At 29.7% G+C, this 18,390-nt stretch overlaps 1 protein-coding gene across 1 annotated transcript; it reads left to right on the forward strand.

Annotated features, from left to right (window-relative positions):
- Positions 1-13,367: 13,367 nt before the first annotated feature.
- On the forward strand, positions 13,368-14,983 carry LOC129293490 (uncharacterized). The gene has a single exon (XM_054931488.1). It carries the CDS (start codon positions 13,800-13,802, stop codon positions 14,694-14,696), a length of 897 nt encoding a protein of 298 aa, XP_054787463.1. The 5' UTR covers positions 13,368-13,799; the 3' UTR covers positions 14,697-14,983.
- Positions 14,984-18,390: the final 3,407 nt, after the last annotated feature.

Below are 18,390 nucleotides of genomic sequence, written 5' to 3' on the forward strand. Positions count from 1 at the left end.
CAATCACCTGATTTGTTCAGGCACCTTCCATAGTGATTCACATCTTATAATTTAAGACGGTTCAAGAGTATATTAGCTTCCTGTGCTGTTGGTAGAATTTTAAGATGGGAAAAATTTGTATACTTGGGATTATATATTTAAAGTATTTATTTTTAATTAAATTAAGATGTTTATTTTTTATAAGTTTTTTAATCTATAATAAATTTTGTTATTAACATTATTAGTATGTTAAAATTTACATGTTTTGATTTAATTAGATAAAAATATATTAAGTTGTTTTCAGACCAACTATTAAGTATATAAAGTTAAATATATAAATTTTGTTCTTTTAATAATGGGTGGGACTGATTGAGTTATATGAGTTGAAGTCTCTTCTCTGGACAAAGGGCAACAAATTAATTTTCAGGTGCTGAAGTTTCAAAACAAAATTAAATATTGCTTCATCCAAATGAAAATATTTTTTTATATATGAATGGTAAAGGCCAAAGGTGGATGGACATCAAGTAAAAGCGACAAAAAAACTGGACCTACTGCTGTTCAGACGTGTCAAATACTTCCAGGAATGACTATACATTCGTAGAGAGACGGAAGAAAGAAATAAAAAGAAAACGCAATCGCGTTTATAAATTAAAAGAAAACATTATCACATCAATTAAAGAATTTAGAACCTCAACCAGAAACTTGAGTTCAATATATGGTTCGCACCATGTACATTAAAATGTAAGCGTTAGGTTCAAATTCAGAATCTCTTCCAAAAAGAAAGAAGAAATATTGTCGTTAGAACAATTAACTATTGGTAGTTTAATATATGGTTACTTTCTTCTTTGTGATCCTTCTACCAAAAGTTTTTGCTTGGTCGGGTTAGTTGAAAAAAAAAAAAAAATACACACACACGGGGTTATTATGCACTTTATTAGGGGAAAAAAGAGCTTAAACAACTAGCTCGAACTTGCCATGAATTGAGTAGGGGTGTTCATAAGATTAGATGAGACTGTCTTGATCTCGCCCTAAAAAATGGTTGAGATTGAATTTTTATTTCATATCTCACCCATTAGTAATTGGGACAAGATAGGGACATCTAGCCGTCCCAATAAAGTTAACAATTTGAGAAAAAAAATTTAGATAATAATATTTACTAGTTAAAATTTTAAATCACATAACTTATTGAGTTTAAAATCAAAATAACATAAGTATATAAATCATAATAATTTAAAGTTAATTATTAAACTATATCAATTACAACCACAAAGATACAATTTAAAGTCAAGTATATATGAGACATAATACATTATGATAGCAATTATAAGTGATCTCTAGGTCATAAGAGCATCAATAATAGATAAGACAGACACAATATTAATTCATTGCTTTTCTTCTTTAATTGAGATATGTTAAGCCAATGATTTTTTTAAAAATAAAGCAAGAAATACAATATAAAAAAAGTTAGGATAAACATAACTTTTGATCTTTGTATTTTTTTTTTGTGTTATAGGTCCTTACACTTTTATTTTTTATTATTTTAGATCCTTCTAAGGTTTTTATACTTTGCTTATAGAGGGATAAAAAATAATGAAAAATAAAATTGTAAGGATCTAAAACACCAAAAGAAATGTATAGGGATCAAAAGTAAAACACGAGTAACATACAAGGACCAAAGTTATGTTTACCCAAAAAGTTATTATATATATAAATTATATTAATATAATTAATATATTTTAAAGAAATATATTATCATGAATTACCTACTCTATGTTATTAAAATTATCAATATAAAAAATTTAATTTTAAAAAATAATTGTATGTATTGAAACTATAATTAATATAAATATAAATTATATTAATAAAATTAATATATTTAATGTATATTTTTTAATATATATATATATATATATATAATATTTGAGATGAAATGTGATATTTTAAAGGTAATCTCGTGCCTCATTTTATCTTGAATTCCTTTCTCATTCCATCCGCAAAATTTTATTCCAATTGTCTTTAAATTGGGACAAGATCGAGACATAACTGAGTTGATCTAGACAGGTGTTGAACACTCTTAAAATTGAGCCCAGCAATTGTTTTTTTAAGTAAAAAATAACCTGAATTTTCAAAGTTTGAGCCTTGAAAAAAAAAATGCACTTAAATAGATAGGCAAGTAGGTATGAACTGTATTACTGACTCCGGCCAGCGGCTGTAGTGACAACTTGTGATGTCAGCCATATACAATTCAATTGCTGTCATTACCTGAAAATATGCTCACTTTTTAAATTAAATATCTGATTACTCTATCCATTAAGCCATTCTTTGTACTTTGCTTGCCAAATGTGAGGTGTAGTTTTAGATTATTAGCATAATTTTTGTAGTTAACTTCAGAGTTCATACCATATTGTCCAAGGAATCACTGCCTCGCAGTATCTTTTCTCAAAATCCAATCCGTCGCAATGCGTTAAGTAGCGGACGTACAATCATTGCGTTCACAACTAAAAATAAATAAATTAATATATTGACGTCTCTGGACCAACCAAAAGTTTATCTGTATATTATTATATTTTCCATTTTTTTGCCCTTTTCTTAGTTAGTTAGATCTTAGCTTAATGTCACAACGAAAGAGGAATCCGCCATTATAGCCTCAACTAATAGTTTCTTTACAGTTCTTTGCAGATTGCAGGGCCATCAAACTCTTCACACATCCGATTATTATTTTTATTGTTATTTCTGTATACGACTTGATTGTTTTAAGCGTAAATAATACACTTTTGTCCATTGGCTTGTTGCCACTATTATTTGTTTGAAGAGAAATGTATGAGTCTACCAACAAAAATTGGCTTTAGTGTAAAGGTTCTCTTCATTCAAACAAATAGTTGGGAGTTTGAATTAAAACTTTTGTATATGTTCTAACCTATTTGAGACAGGTTGATCCTTTGCTCTTGATATCTCATAAAGATAATTTCTGATATCAATAGAATCTATTCCTTATACTTAAAAAATAGGGACGAGTGATACAAATCCACATCCCATGTAATATGATAACAACTGTTCGATTTATATGATACTCAGAGAGTATTGTATTAATAAAATTTATGTAGTTGTTATGGTTGAATCTTTTATCCATACATTATCAAAGCATTTTTTCACTTTAAATTAACTAATAAGAAAGAAATGACATTTATAGGAGTGACAATCAATGGTTGGCGTGAAGCCATGTAGGGATAAGAGCTGCCCAGCAAACAATAATCAATAATGTCTTCGGCTCAAAGAGAAGAAAAGCCTACCAAAATCATACATTCATTATATATTTATTTGTAGAATCATACAATCATTATATATATATATATATATATATAAAATACTCGGCTAGGTATAAAAAAAATAGCTATGTCTCATCCAATGTATATGTGGAGATGGTAGGACCAAAATATTATGAGTATTGAAGTTTCTAAGAATTTTCCGAGAAAACTAAGATCAAAATATGCAATTTGATTTTTTTTTAGATTAATGGTTTAATTAATTAAGGAATACATGGAAGATATACATGGAAGATGGGGCATGTATGTTAGAAATTAAAGCATCCATAGAATAACATATAAATGAAAGGAAGATATCAACAATTGACATCAAAACCGACAATATCATGTGCAAATTTGATGATCTATATATATATTGGATACAAATTAAAATCACTTTCAATTAATACTATTCTTCCTCTTCTTGTTTCATGCAATTTGGTGATAAGGATGTTTTAGCTGATCCAACTTTCAAAATCAATATTATTATCGAGAAGATGCACCTATAATTATTATATTCCAGGAATTTTCTTATGCTTTTTTAAGTCTCGTTTGAAACTGAGAAGAGATTTCCAGTCAATTCTCCAATTTAATTAATTGAAATTTAATTTAATTTACTTTGAATTTGATTTTTTTTAAAAAAATTACATTTAGAAAACTACATTTCTGCTTTGCGTTTCATTTATTTTTAAAATGCAGCGATACAGTTCAAATAATTGTAAGAGTTTAAAAAATGAACAATTTAAAACTATAGACTTAAATAGTTTATTAGACTTTTCAATGAAAGAATTGTGTTATGGTTTGAACCTAGACATTGGCCTTTTCCATTAAAATTAAGCAACAAATCCAATGGATACACACACCAGCACCAAACCTCGTCATTAATGACAGGTGGTCATAGTGAAAGTGACATATCACAAAAAAGCAATTTAATAATTCAAATGGGAAAATATTTTGAATTAATATTATAGGTAGGTAAGCAAGTTATTCTTCACAATCCCACCCCCACATTTGAAAGCCTTCTCTCTCACATGTTTCTTTTCAATAAAGTGCAATTTATTTATGTATCAAAGGGAATATTCTTAATGTAAACAAATGAGATATTTTGAAGGATGAATTGAGGAATTAGTTGATTAATGAGTCTTAATTTGAGATCAAAAGTTGAAAAGGAAAAGGGTTAGGCAAAATTAGGAGGGTCAATAATAATGATTGATTGCTCTTCCTATATAATTGACTTGTTTCCATAGATTTGTTTTACCAATAATATTATAATGTCATAGTGAATACGTAAATGTAAATTGTTTGTTGAATAGTGTGAGTTCTTATCAAATTATCTTGACTTAAATTCAAAATGAAAGGAGAGGCTATATACAATGAAAATTTAGGTTTATGAGAGAGGAGATTAAATATTGAAAGTAAAATATATATCTAGTGTTTATGAGATGGAGACATCTCTATATATGGACACTCACATTATTTAGGGTGGCGGCAATAGAGTTGTAGCCACTAATAATAAGCACTTGGCACTCACATTCCTTGCTTACTTTCTTTCTATTGATTTATTTATTTAGCAAAATCACACTTAAATTCTAAAATAAAAATTAATTACAAGTAGGCTTTGGATAAATTTTTTTAAAAAATAATCATGAATATTGATTCAAATCATTATAAATTAAAAATTTTAATTAAAAAATATATTTAAATCCCAAATGTAACTTTCGTTTTGCAATTGGAATTCCCACTTGTAACTCTTTTTCAAAAATAAAAAATAAAAAATCAAGAACTTAATTTCATCGGTTCTCTCTTCTAAGATTTTATTGCAATTCTCCCTTTTATTTATTTATTGTGAACTTTGTTTGGATCTTTTGCCTTGTAGGGAGTGAACCCAATGTAAACCTGGTTTTTGCTGGTTAAAAATTTGATAGAGCAGCAAATCTGTTGGCTAAGAATATCTGAATTCCTGTATATTTGAATTAAAATTGACCCATACATATATGTATGTGTGTGTGTATGAAGTAAATTTAATGAGCGTTAAGATTGAAGTTTGCAAAATGAGTAGATGGTTCCTAGTAATGCATTTCAAAAGTGGAAGCTAAGAGGGTGTTGTTGGGGAGCACAATTGGTGTGTGGAATATTATGTGGCCCTCTTTTCATCATACCATTCATTGCCCCTTTCCCTTCTTTTGCTTGCTTTCTCTTTTGTCCTTCTTCACTTTTATAAAACACACACTAATTCTGCTTCACACAGTCTTGTTAGTGCAAATTATTTCTTTTAAACCATCACATGATTTAACAGTGTACGTCCAAGTTAGCAAAATAAGCACTGCTGGGGCTGGCTAACGGCCTTTACAAGTATTTTTCAAATCAAGAATATTAACATTACTGATGGATCAAATAAAAAGGGATAAGAAACAACAAAAGATAAAGTGGAACTAAAAACAAACCACGGTTAAAAGTATGGGGACTTGCTTGGAGTGATATTTTCCCAATCTTAAGTCGCTAATTAAGTTGGTCATGTTTTCCTTCCAAACCCAGAATCACCTTCATCAAGCTTAATCATAAACAATAATTTACTGATTACTGCTAATACACACACTTGTGCATGCCCGCACACATATATATACACTATAGGCTTGTCATAATAACTAGCAAACAACATAAATAGCCCACCCACTAAAGCTACTTCTTCTATATGTACTATCTACTAACAAAAGAAAGATTCCCCAATGATTACTCTTTTCCTTCATATTTGGCTTTACACCATGTATCTTTTGCCTCTCCCACAAAATTCACATTTCTTTCACGACTATTATTCAATGCACTTAGCTTATACTTTGCCTCCTAACAAAGCTTAGTTGACTTAGCTCATAATTCAATTGGCAACAAAAACTTTATTAGTGAGTAATATGTAAATATCTTTATAAGTACTCTTTCATTCAATTCAGAGGTATGGTTTAATTTTAGTGAATTTTTAAGACTTAATTCATTTAATTTTTTTTATTACAACTTATATTTTGTTACACGTTGTTAAGCACAATTCTTCATTAACTTATTATCACAAAAGCCAAATTTCTTTATGTTAAATGTTTAGGATTAATTTCATTATTGATTTTCTTTTGGAAGGATAGATAAGGGTAACTCTAATGTATGTGTATATATATAACTCTCTCCCTTCCTAGTGAAGGAATCATGAAGAAATTTCAGAAAGACAACCTCATTTTCTGAAAGAGACCACTCATTCAATTATTGTGAGGAATGAATAAAACTAAATAAATATGGGAAGAAAAAAACAAAGAAATAATTCCATCCAAATTGTAGCTACGCATGGTGGCTAAGTGAGAATTAGCCTCATAACAGTGCCATAGATGTAACATGTCTGACTCAGCCAAGAGCCAAAGCTGTTCGAAAACGAAGCCATTTATAGAGGGAACATTGAAATCTTTGACCTCCAAATAAATCCAAACCCATTTTTATTTCAATGCATGAATTTCAGATGTTAACCTGATCAAATGTATTTCTGTTATCTTATTTATAAATTATTTTTAATATATTTCACCAATATTAAAAAAAACTTTAAAATTTATTAACTTTATTTAAAAATTTAATATATTTTCAACTTTATCTATATTAAACATACATACTTTAATAATGTGCTTTTACTCACCAACATTTAATGTAGAGTACAAGAGAAATTTTTTGATAAAAATTCAATGATTTGACTTATAAATAAAATTATAAAAAAAAATTTCTACTGTACAAATAGAACTAGTGGGAGTATTTTTTAAAATATGTCTCATTAGTAAACTCTATGAAAAATATATTTTTAAAATTTAATATTGTACTATCATAATTTTAAAGTATAGAAAAAAGAAAAGGTGAGAATGGGAAATTATGTCTATAATTAATGCAAGGTGATAGGGTTTAGGTAATTGAGGAATGAGAATGACAGTTCATGGGAAGCATTACTAATTAAGTTGGGAGACAAAACATGATAGAATTAACAGAAATTTCAAAATAATTTCAAAGGAAAATTATGTACTTCTAATTCCAAATGTCATGGGAAAAGATATGGCTAAGTACACCACACTTCTCATAGTAATCCTCTTTTCAACAAAAACAAAGACGCAGGTTCATGTCTCTTTTCTTGATCTTACTTTTTAATTAATCAGCCATTTGCTCTATTTGTATTCACTGGGATTGATATGACTTTGGAGAGAGATCACCTTTTCAAAATCATTTGTCCGAGCAATTTTCATAATATCTTTTTACTCTTCTACAAAAGGGCATATTGTTATTGCCTATTTCATTCAAAATGATCTTTTGGTGTTTAGTTGCCTCTTGATAAATTTTACTCTTACGCTGATTAATTCTTATTATTTGGATCCCTATATATATATATATATTATTTTGATTTTTTAACTTTAAATGTCCATATTAACATTAGTATCTCACCCCCCATATATATAATAATAATAATAATGTTAATTTGAACAGAAAGAGACAGAAATATAAAGCTAAGGAGAATACAGTGAATGACATTATTATTTGGAAGACTATGAAGCCCAAACATCAAAGTCTATGAAAAGGATGATATATAGGGCTTAGCTTACAATATTAATCAATATTCTTTAACTCAATGAAAAATAATTAATTATATATACTCCCCCAAATTTTTAATATTAGGCAAATTTTGAAAGTTTTTTTGGTCCTAAATATAATATAAAATTAAGTAATTAATTATTTTTTCCTAATTATGCCCATTGTTTATTTATTAGCATTTGAATTCTTAGTCAACAATTTATTATGATTATTAATTGCAATGAAGCGATAAAATTTAAAAGTTATACATTTTTTTAATAATTTTAAAGATATAACTATCATTTCTTTATAATTATGGAGTTAGTTAAATTTGTCTTATATTCTCTCCAATTCCTATTATAAGATATTTTTGAATTTTAAACAGTAATCTCATTGGAATCAATGAAAGTTTGGTTAAATCATTAACTTTGTCTAAAAATAAAATAAACTTTTAATTTTATCTCTATTTAAATGAAAAAATTGCAATTACATTATAATTCTTTCTCATCATTAATGAGTTTAAATAGGGACAATATTAAAAAATATAATTAATACCCCCACCAAGTGTTATATTAAAAATTAAAATTTATTTAAAAAGGTGCCTTATAATAGGAATTGGAGAGAATATTAAGAATAGGATGAAGTGTGTGTATATAATTTATATATACACTGGAATTTTTAAAGAGCTAAGCCAAGGGTAAGGCAAAAATTTTGCATGGCGTTGAATTGAATGATAAGTGATATGATGTCTTCATTGAATGTACAATTAACTTCAATAACTATTTAATTATGTCATGATGACTGATTGAGTTTGAGTTTAATTGATAACGAAGTGAAAGCGCGAAGTGATAATAATAATAATAATAATAATAATAATAATAATAATAGTAATAGTAATAGCAATAATGTCAAGAAAGAAAGAGAGTGGTGAGAATGGGAAAGACCAATTTGGTGTCACTGTTGAGATCCATGCATGGATCTCATTTTGGTTCTTTGCGAATTGCCATCATCAAGGAGTCACGTGCATATTATATACTATTCTGTAGCAAGTAGCGCTATTTATTTACAATTTTTAAATAATATAACTTGTTTTTAATAGAATTCTGAGTGCATGACTTCAAAACTAATTTTGTCCGAAATATTATTTTATTTATTATTAAATACATTTCAGTGCTGCATAGAATTTAAATATATATATATATATATATATAACTACCGAAAACTTAATTCAATTAATAAGAAAAATGTGTCTTCTTAATACAAAATCTCGAGTTGGGGCATTGTTGGAAATGCAATGCTTTAATGATAGAGTTTTGCTTCAAAGGATAAGATCTGTCTTAATTCAAATTAGTTTGAGCCCTACATCAAGTCCATTATTTAGATTTGAAGCAAACCCAAGATATCGAGTGCTTCACATAAAAAATATAAAAATAAACATGAGTCATATTATTTATAACTAGTATAACTTGTTATAAATTTTATGTTAGGAAAATATATAGTTAATTTTATCAAGGTTGTCTATGTTTCTGTAATGCAGGATATTATTTTGCGATTTATACACACAAAAGGAAAATACTTTTCCTATTATAAAAAAACATTTTGAGATTAAAATATTAAGAACGTTAAAGAGTTAAACACATCCTTATTTCTTGTTCTCTTACTTGAAATAATTGGTCTTTCTCATTCTCATGCATATATATTAATTGTTCTTGCTTAAAAGACCAACTTTTTATTTGATTATTTGATTGAGTCCAATTCAAATATTGTCAAATTTAAAATCTAAATGGTTCTCTTAAAAATATTTTCTACATTCATAATTTATTTCATTCAAACTTAAATCTAGAATCTTGTGTTTAATTAATCATAACCTATTTGAGTCTCTAGTAAGACTATCTCTCAATACTCAAGTGATCTAAAGCTAAGTTTTTTTTATCATTATTTTAAATATGAAAATAGTTATATGTGAGTGAGTGAGTGAGTTGTGAGGGGGGCCGGGGGGTGGGTGTTCCCCGGGGAAAGACACTGAGACCCCATCACTCCACCTGCCGACAACCAACCATGATTCCTCTATTAATTTTATTAACACTTCCAAAATAAATCCATTTTTTTTAATTTGAATTTTTTAATCATATTCTAATCCCACCAACATACTGAACTGGGTCGAGATTCCCTCATTCTTATCTCTGTTTTTTTACTTCTGTTTTTTACTTAGAGGAAAAAAAAACGTAGGAGATGAATATGCTTCTTCTATCAATTTGTCTGGTAATATAACCGTTAGATTATATATTACCATGAGAAGAACAAAGGCAAGAAAAAAAAAAAGGCTAAGGATTGGAGAATATGTATAGGACAAAAGAGATGATATACAATGAAGTGCAAGAGACTTTTTAAGACAAAGATGTAATTTTAATGATGAACCATGAAAGAGCAAAGCAATAAATAAAAATTGTGGACCTTATGCTTTTACCAAGCTGCACGTAGCCCGCACAGCAATTAGATAGAGCTTTATTCCATAATTTTTTTTTTTAAAAAAAGAGTGATAAATTAATGATTCAAAAGTTATGAGCGTAAAATTTAATTATAGTTTGATAGTTGTATTTAAAACTTAAAAGTTTTATATGTAATTGAAATTCTTAAATTTTTAATTACCTGTGTCAATTTTTTAACTCATTTTTTTTTCTAAAGCATTGTTGAAAATGTCATTATCATTGCCCATAAAAGAGAAGCGCGCCTTGATGCGCAATTTTTTTTTTTATTGCTTACCTATCAAATATAATCATATTTAAGGTATGACCAAATATTAAATATGAACACTTTTTTAGTGACTATTTGATCCTCAGGCTTTGTTTGGTTTAAAAGAAGGAGAAGGGAAGTGAGGGAGGGAGGATCCCCTAATTTGGGGGTGGAGGTTTTGGAAGGAAGGGGAGCAAAAATTTTTAGTCCCTTTCTCTCTCACCTCCCAACCAAACAAGCCAACTTTTAGTTTTTTTTACTTTACCTGTTTTTTATTTTTATTTCTTATATTTTTTTTAATATTTTAGATTTTTATACTTTTATTTTTTATTTTTTTGGATCATTTTAAGATCCTTGTACTTTGTTTATAGAAGGATTAAAAATAATAAAAAATAAAAATATAAGGACTTAAAATATTAAAAAAAAGTATAGAGATCAAAAGTAAAACGCAAATAAAGTATAGGATCAAAAATTATGTTTATCCTTTATTATATTATGAGTAACTAGCTTCTTTTACTAGATATAACTATTATTGATTTACATACGCATTTTTTTATTATATTGGTAGTTTATAATTCTTAAATGTGAAAAGGTTGGGAGGATGACCTTTTTTTGCGGCTCTTATTCCTTGGATCCATGAGTAATATTTTTTTTAAAATTTAATAACTTCTCGATTCTGATTTGCAAGGTCAAAAAAAGTGCTCAAACTATGACCAAAAAACAAATTAATTCTAAAATTAAAATAGGATGGCAAACTAACGTAGAGTTCCTTTTTATTGTAAAGAAATAAACATCATACTATAGAGTTACTTGTGGACAATTATTCTTCTTTGGTGGCATATATATACAGTGCATTCAGTGTAAAGAATCAACATCATACTATAGAGAGAGAATTTAAAAAAAAAAACGAGTGTGATCATGAGATGTGAATTTCATAAATATTCATATCATTTTCCCTTAGTATGTATGAATTCATGAATGAAATTATCCGATTTGAGAATCATATACTGGATAATATGTAAATATATTTATGAATACTTTTTGAGTTTTATCCTGATCCCATGATTCTTAAGACCTGATCCACTTAAATTTTTTTTTAAAAAATACAATTTAATGAGAAAGCATCATAAATTCAGGCTCAACTTTTTAAATTAGAGAATTTGAATTATTATACAAAAGTTATGCTACAACAATAATAAGTATTATTTTATTTAGTAGTGTCAGTTATATATATATATATATATATGAATGCATTACATAATGTCATTATTTCCATTAACAATTAACTTTTTTATAATATATTATTTACCAAAAGATCTGTTCTATTGGTTAATTCCTTAATGCCTCTTTTATTAGTGTGGAAGAATTTCTAATAGAAGTAGAAGTGAAAGAGAAAATGAAGGAGAAAATGAGATGGAAATAAGATTTTAAAACATATTTAGGATGTCATAAGAGCAAGGTTCACCCTTATGTGGATATTAACGACGTAGACTCAATTGTTTCTCTTCAAGGATTAGAAAGTCTCCTTTAATCTTATGTACAGGGAAGCTAACTTCTATGTTCATTTTTTAGCCGAGTATGCTAGTGATAGGATAGAGAATTTTCATACTTATCATCAACCTCCACTTTGTCTCTAGCTCAAGGCGATGGACGATGAAAAGAGATCTCTTTAATTTATTTTGTTTTGGCTGGTTGTGCGATCTCTTTGTACTAAAAAAAAGTTTGGTATTGAGTAATTTTTTATGAAGGAAGTGAGGGAAAAATGAATTCATAAGTATGAAAGTGGAGGTGAGTTCCATTGATTTTAATGGTTGAAATTTTTAAAAAAGTGAAATTCATTATCAAACAATTCATTTTTTCAGTTTTACTTCCACCTTCAACTCTCCAGTTCCAATTCTAATTTTATACTACCAAACGGGACATAAGTTTTCTTCCACTTCTGATTATATCTTCAACACTTGAATCTCCATCTAGAACAAATAATCTCATTCATGCTCTTATATTACCCCATGTCTATCTTTGTGACCATGTGAAATTAGGAACTGAATAAGTGTACTCATTTAAAAAAAATTAATCATTTAATCTTTAGAATTTTAACCGAGCTTCCCTAACATTAAATTTAAATCATTTAACAAATGGATCTCCATACTCTCAAAAAATATCTAATTTTTTAGGATTGAATTATACAATATATGGACCAACAAATTAAATAATTAAAACTTAGGTCTGATTTAGTTGCTATAAAGGATAGTAATAGAATAGATTTAAAAAATTAAAATAAAAATTAACTAAATTATCCTTCCCTTTTATAATAAATATGATAAAACTCAATTATAAATCATGACTTCTAACTTGATGAGCATAATTATTATTTTTTATGAATATAATTCATCTATCTTTTTCACATTTTGATCATCTTATTTTTATTTTTTAATTTATTTTATTTCATTCATTTTTAGCAAATAAACGAAACCTTAAAGCATATCCAACTGAGTTATAATGGAACTAAAATTATGTGGATTAATAAATAATTTTCCCTTTTTCCCCACCAAACAAGAGGCCCACATGAATTGAACAGGTTTAGATCATCGGACGGTGGGCAATTCACCAAACCAGCCTGCCTGGCGCCTTCCTCACGGACAGTATTATACTATTTTTCGGTCATTTAAATCCTCTTCTCTTCTCTTCTGTTCTGATACCACTGTCATTCATCGGTAGTACTTTGCCCATCCCACTTCCGTATTGTGCATCTCTGTTTTTTTTTTTTTTTTTGGTTTTCCAGCGTTGCAGATTAAGCTCCGCAGAAAGCGCTCTCCCCCCCGCTCTCTCTCACACACCCCCGCCAGCTGTAAAGCTCTCTCTTCTTCGTATTCAAATTTTCTAGCTTTCTCTCAAATCCCACTTTCTTCTCTCTCACATTTCACTAATCATCACTGTTTCTACATCTGGATTCATCCATTCTTCTTCTTCTTCTTCAGTTCATTCGTTTGATAATCTTTCCTCTGTCGATTTCTGGGTCTTTTCTCTTTGGTTCCAAGAAGAATTTTGTTGTTGGTAATGTTGGATCTCTTTCAAACCCCTATAGAAAACTAGTCCAGGCTTCTGAATAGAACTTAGTTTTGAAGTAGACCCACAAGATTCATTCGTCCGAATTTTCCGGGAAAACTACTGCTTTTTCTTTACCTTGTTGAATCTTTTTCGCAAAGGATGGATCTTTTTGTGAACTCATCTTGGCAGAAATCGAACAGATTTGAAACAGCTATATGGGCGTCGAAGCTTGTTCTTATGTCCATGGGGATACTGTCCACTCTGTTGGTGTTGAAAGTGGCTGTATTCCCATTTACGTTTAACCTCGTCGTCTCCATTTTTGCTCGTCTCTGGGTTTCTGCGAGAACCTTGCTTTCGCCGCCGTTTGTTTACGTCATCGTCAACTTCATCATCATCATCATTGTTGCTTCTTCCAACTTCCAACACAAAAGCTTGCCGTTATCTGATTCTCCACCAGATAATACCGAGCACACAACGCTGTCCGCCGCCATTACAGAACACGATGTGTCAGATAGTACGACGCACCAACTCGTGCCAGAAAACCAGACCACTGACCCGAATGAAGAAAAAGGAGTTGACAACGACGAAGAAGCAGAGGTTAAAGACTCTGTCTTGTCTCCGGCCAACGCGTCACCTGCGAAGAACGTAAGCAATGAATTCTCGCCGGATTCTGATGACTCACTTGATGGAACGTGGAGGGCAATCATGGAGGGGAAGGGGAAGACGGTGACGCCGATGCTAAAGAAGAGTGACACTTGGACGGCGACGATTAGGAAAGCAGAGCCATTGTTAAGCCATGGAGATGGTAAAGCAGGGGATGGCGGCGGCGACGAAGACCACGACGACGGCGATCCAGTGTCTTGGGCTAAGAGGGAATTGAGAAAGTCTGAAACTTTCAATGATACGGCGTCGTTGAGGAGGGAGAAATCGATGAGCCCAGAAGAACTGTACAAGAGAGCAGAAGCTTTCATAAAGAACTTCAATCACCAAATGAAATTGCAGAGGCTGGAATCTTACAGGCGTTTCACGGAAATGGTGAATGGAGTTTCTACTTAATTAATTAAATAATAATTAATGTGTTTAATCACTTGATCTTTCTTCCACCTTAAAATTTGACCAAATTTGAGAGTCTTTTGGAAGCTTTCCGACCTTTTGGAAGTTACATGTTCCGAGTCTGTTTCAGTTTCAGTTCAATTTCCTCACTGCATTGCCAATTCTCTGTTCTGTAGAATCCTCGCTATGAATATTATTCTGTAATCTCTGTACCAGACGAGACCTCTCCAAAAATTATAGTATTACTCATGTGGAATCTATCTATGTATAAAATTCTAGATTCTATATTAAATATCGTTTATCTTTTGGCAAAAACAAAAAAACAAAAACAAAAAACACATTGTTTATTGTTTGCTAGCTCTTCTACCCTTTTGCTAAGGAAAATTTCGTCTCCGAAAACGGCACTGTGACTGCTCTTTCTCTGTGTCTTGCATTTAATTCCAAAAGTGACAATGTCCTTCCATGGTAGTCTGGAGAATCTTTAAATATAATCCATTTATTTAAAATAGTAATAAGCGTAAGTGAATCATATTGTAAAATATGTTTTATTTATATAAATGAACATAATTATAAAAAGGGTTCAATCTATCAGTGTTCTATTTTGTAGGATACACTTTGAAAGTTTCTCTAAATCTGTAATATCTTTTAAGTTGCGGAAGCATTGGGGTTTCAACACGTGGCGAAAGACGTATAGTAGAATGTACAGTAACAAAAACTCTAGTTTTTAAACAATTATGCAGCTTCACCTACCAAACACTGAATAAGTGTATACCTAATCCCACAGACACATTATTTGATTTGGCAGTTTGGCTATTATCTTCACTCGTCCTTTCCTTCATTGGCAGGAAATGCTATGCCACATATTTTTACTGGTAAAAATGTGAAGTCAAGAGAATCATCCAACTCTGCGTGTGTGTTTTTTAAAAATATATAAATAAATGAAAAGGTGGTTAAATCATATGAGAACAAGGTTTCAAGTTTAAACCTGTATGACTTGAAGGAAAAAATAGTCCTTGAGAGAGCAATCCTTAGTGGATTGGATAATACTTTAATATGATGCAATAATATTGGATGTCAGACAATTGAGAGAGAGAGAGAGGGAGAGAGAAAGGAATCTATAACCCTTGTTTGTCAACCTCCTGCAACCAATAAGAGAACAGGTAGAAGTCCAAAACTAAATATCAAGCCTATGATCCCAAGTAACCTAATTTCTTTGATATCATTTTGGAACAGAAGATGGAAGCCAAGTAACATTATAGCCGAGAATTTCGCTGATGACCACACCGGCAGAGTCACTAGCAACTTCGTGTTTCCTCTTCATCTTCTCGTCAAGTTTTCTTTTGACACAGTTGTCTTGAGTTACCTTACCTCTATAATTTGCTATATTTTCTCTGTTGTCCGAAACTTTTCTCTAGTTGTCCAAAACGTGCTTGAATGACGAGCTCTCCTACACAATGAGATTGCCGGATTATTCTTGTATTTGTATTTTCAGGGGTTTGATTTCTAAAACAGCTCGTGTACTTTGCACTGGAGTAGTGCTTTCTCTATTGGTCACCGGTCCTTGCATGATAATTCTTAGGATTTAAGTAAGAAATCAATAGATTTTTTTATTTTAAAATTCTTGTATATAGTAAGCGAGGTAAGAAAATTGAAGATTCTGACATTTGTAAAATGGGTTGATCATAAAAAAGTTTCATCATATTGTTTGGTTTAAAATTAGTTGGCGCACCAAAGAAAATCAAACTGAAAACTTAACAAAAGAATTAAGCAATAAATAAACTTCAATTGATCAACTAAAGGGTCTTGTGGCTGAGTTATGAACCCCGCTTAAAGTCTGATCCGTACCTTTCTTTTTTTGGGTGAGACGATGAATGATGTTATAAAGCGAATGAAGGAGCTTGAAAGTTGAAAGCAAGGGTACGAATGAGTTGTCCCTTCAAGTTCAACTTACTCTAATATCTTTCATTAAAACTTCACTTATATATTTGGGTTTCAACTTTCTAGTAGTTACCTTATCAATGTCACTACAAGGATATTTAGTTTTAAAATTAAACACATTCAGTCATAGTGTGATAAACGAGCTATTTATGACTTGCAATAAATAACTTGACTTGTTATAGTTTTTATATTGATATATTAATTAATATGGATAATACATTATGGATATTTTGAATGAAATCCTAATTAGTATGCTTATCGTGATCAATACATAGCTTAATAAATAATCTTTTTTCTACATAGAGGATATTGGATACCTTGAATGACTTTAGTGGAATTGTGATCTACTCCATCTAGTGCACTTTATTGGTCACCTTCTAAAAAAGTGAAGTGATCCACTTTATAAGTCATTAAATTAATAGTAATATTTTATTTTAAATGAAATATCTAAATTATCTTTAAAAAGTAAGAGAGAGAGAGAGAGAAATAGAAAAATAATATATAGTTTATTTATTTTTTAAAGATTATGTTTGTAATTTTACTGAATTTCATTTTTTGTATTTTTGTTACATTGGTATTGATAAGGTTGGTAAAAATAACTTAAAAATAAGACATAAGAGAGTTTATAATATTTATAGATGGCAATGAACACTGAAACAAAAAAACCCCTCTTGATGTCACTAGAGTTGGTAAACAGGCGGGTCTAACCCATATGGGCTTAGGTCCTAAAGCTCAATTATCCTAATTTTATCTTAAAATTAAAGTCCGACCCTTATTTAAAGGGCTTAGGGTTGGGCCCGTAAGTCCGAATAAAAATAAAATAAAATAAAATTTAACATTAAAATTTATTTAGAATATTTTAAAATTTAACATACACCATGTCTCACATAATCTAAAAAATGAACAAAAAATTTAAAAGTTCAAATAAGATGAAGGCAAACATCATCATCAATCCTAATCAAGATCTCCCTCATTATCATTCAAAAATAAAATATTAGAACCCTAAAATATAGGTCTACTTGTGGAAGATTGAGGCGGAGATTTAATATCAATTATTTTTGCAGCTTATTCATCATCACCTACAATAATTATTAATTAAATTGTGTTATTATCAAATATATATCTATACATATATCACAAGATAAAATATAAAAATTACCATAAAATAGCACGAAACAATTCAACCAATTGGGGTACAAATCAATGTTTGCACATTATCTGTAAAGAGGTGAAAATGATATTTTGTGAGAACATAGGAGCCAATGCTAAATGCTAAAAATTTTCTTGGCCTGTGCTTCATACGATGCATTTTAAGTTAGCTAAAGGAAAAAAAGTAAAACGAGCTTCATGGGCCACCCGAGTCCGAGCCCATTTTTCTAAGGCTTAAAAGGGCCGGGTTTCGAAATTCGATTACTCTAACAAATATCAAATTTTTAAACTCAAATTCTTATTAAACAGGTTTAAATGGGTGACCTGTCAAACCCGACCTTTATTTTTAACTCTATGAACAAAATGTAATGATGGGTTAGGACTTAAAAGACACCCTACACCTACACGACCTCTCATAAAAGAGTAAGATTTTTTATATTTGATTTTTTTTTTTTAATGAATGAATCACAGAAGCCAGATATCCCATTCTCCATTTGTAAGATAAGTCTCATTTCAACTTGCACAACCATCCTCTGTTTCTTTCTTTTTTTTTATTATTATTTTTTTATCTCTTTTGTTTTTGCTTCTTGAAATTTGTAAGCTGGGGGAA

The sequence above is a fragment of the Prosopis cineraria genome, unplaced genomic scaffold, assembly GCF_029017545.1.
Source record: "Prosopis cineraria cultivar Desert tree isolate PC_DT_omini unplaced genomic scaffold, ASM2901754v1 PC14, whole genome shotgun sequence".
In the NCBI taxonomy this organism is placed as follows: Eukaryota; Viridiplantae; Streptophyta; class Magnoliopsida; order Fabales; family Fabaceae; genus Prosopis; species Prosopis cineraria.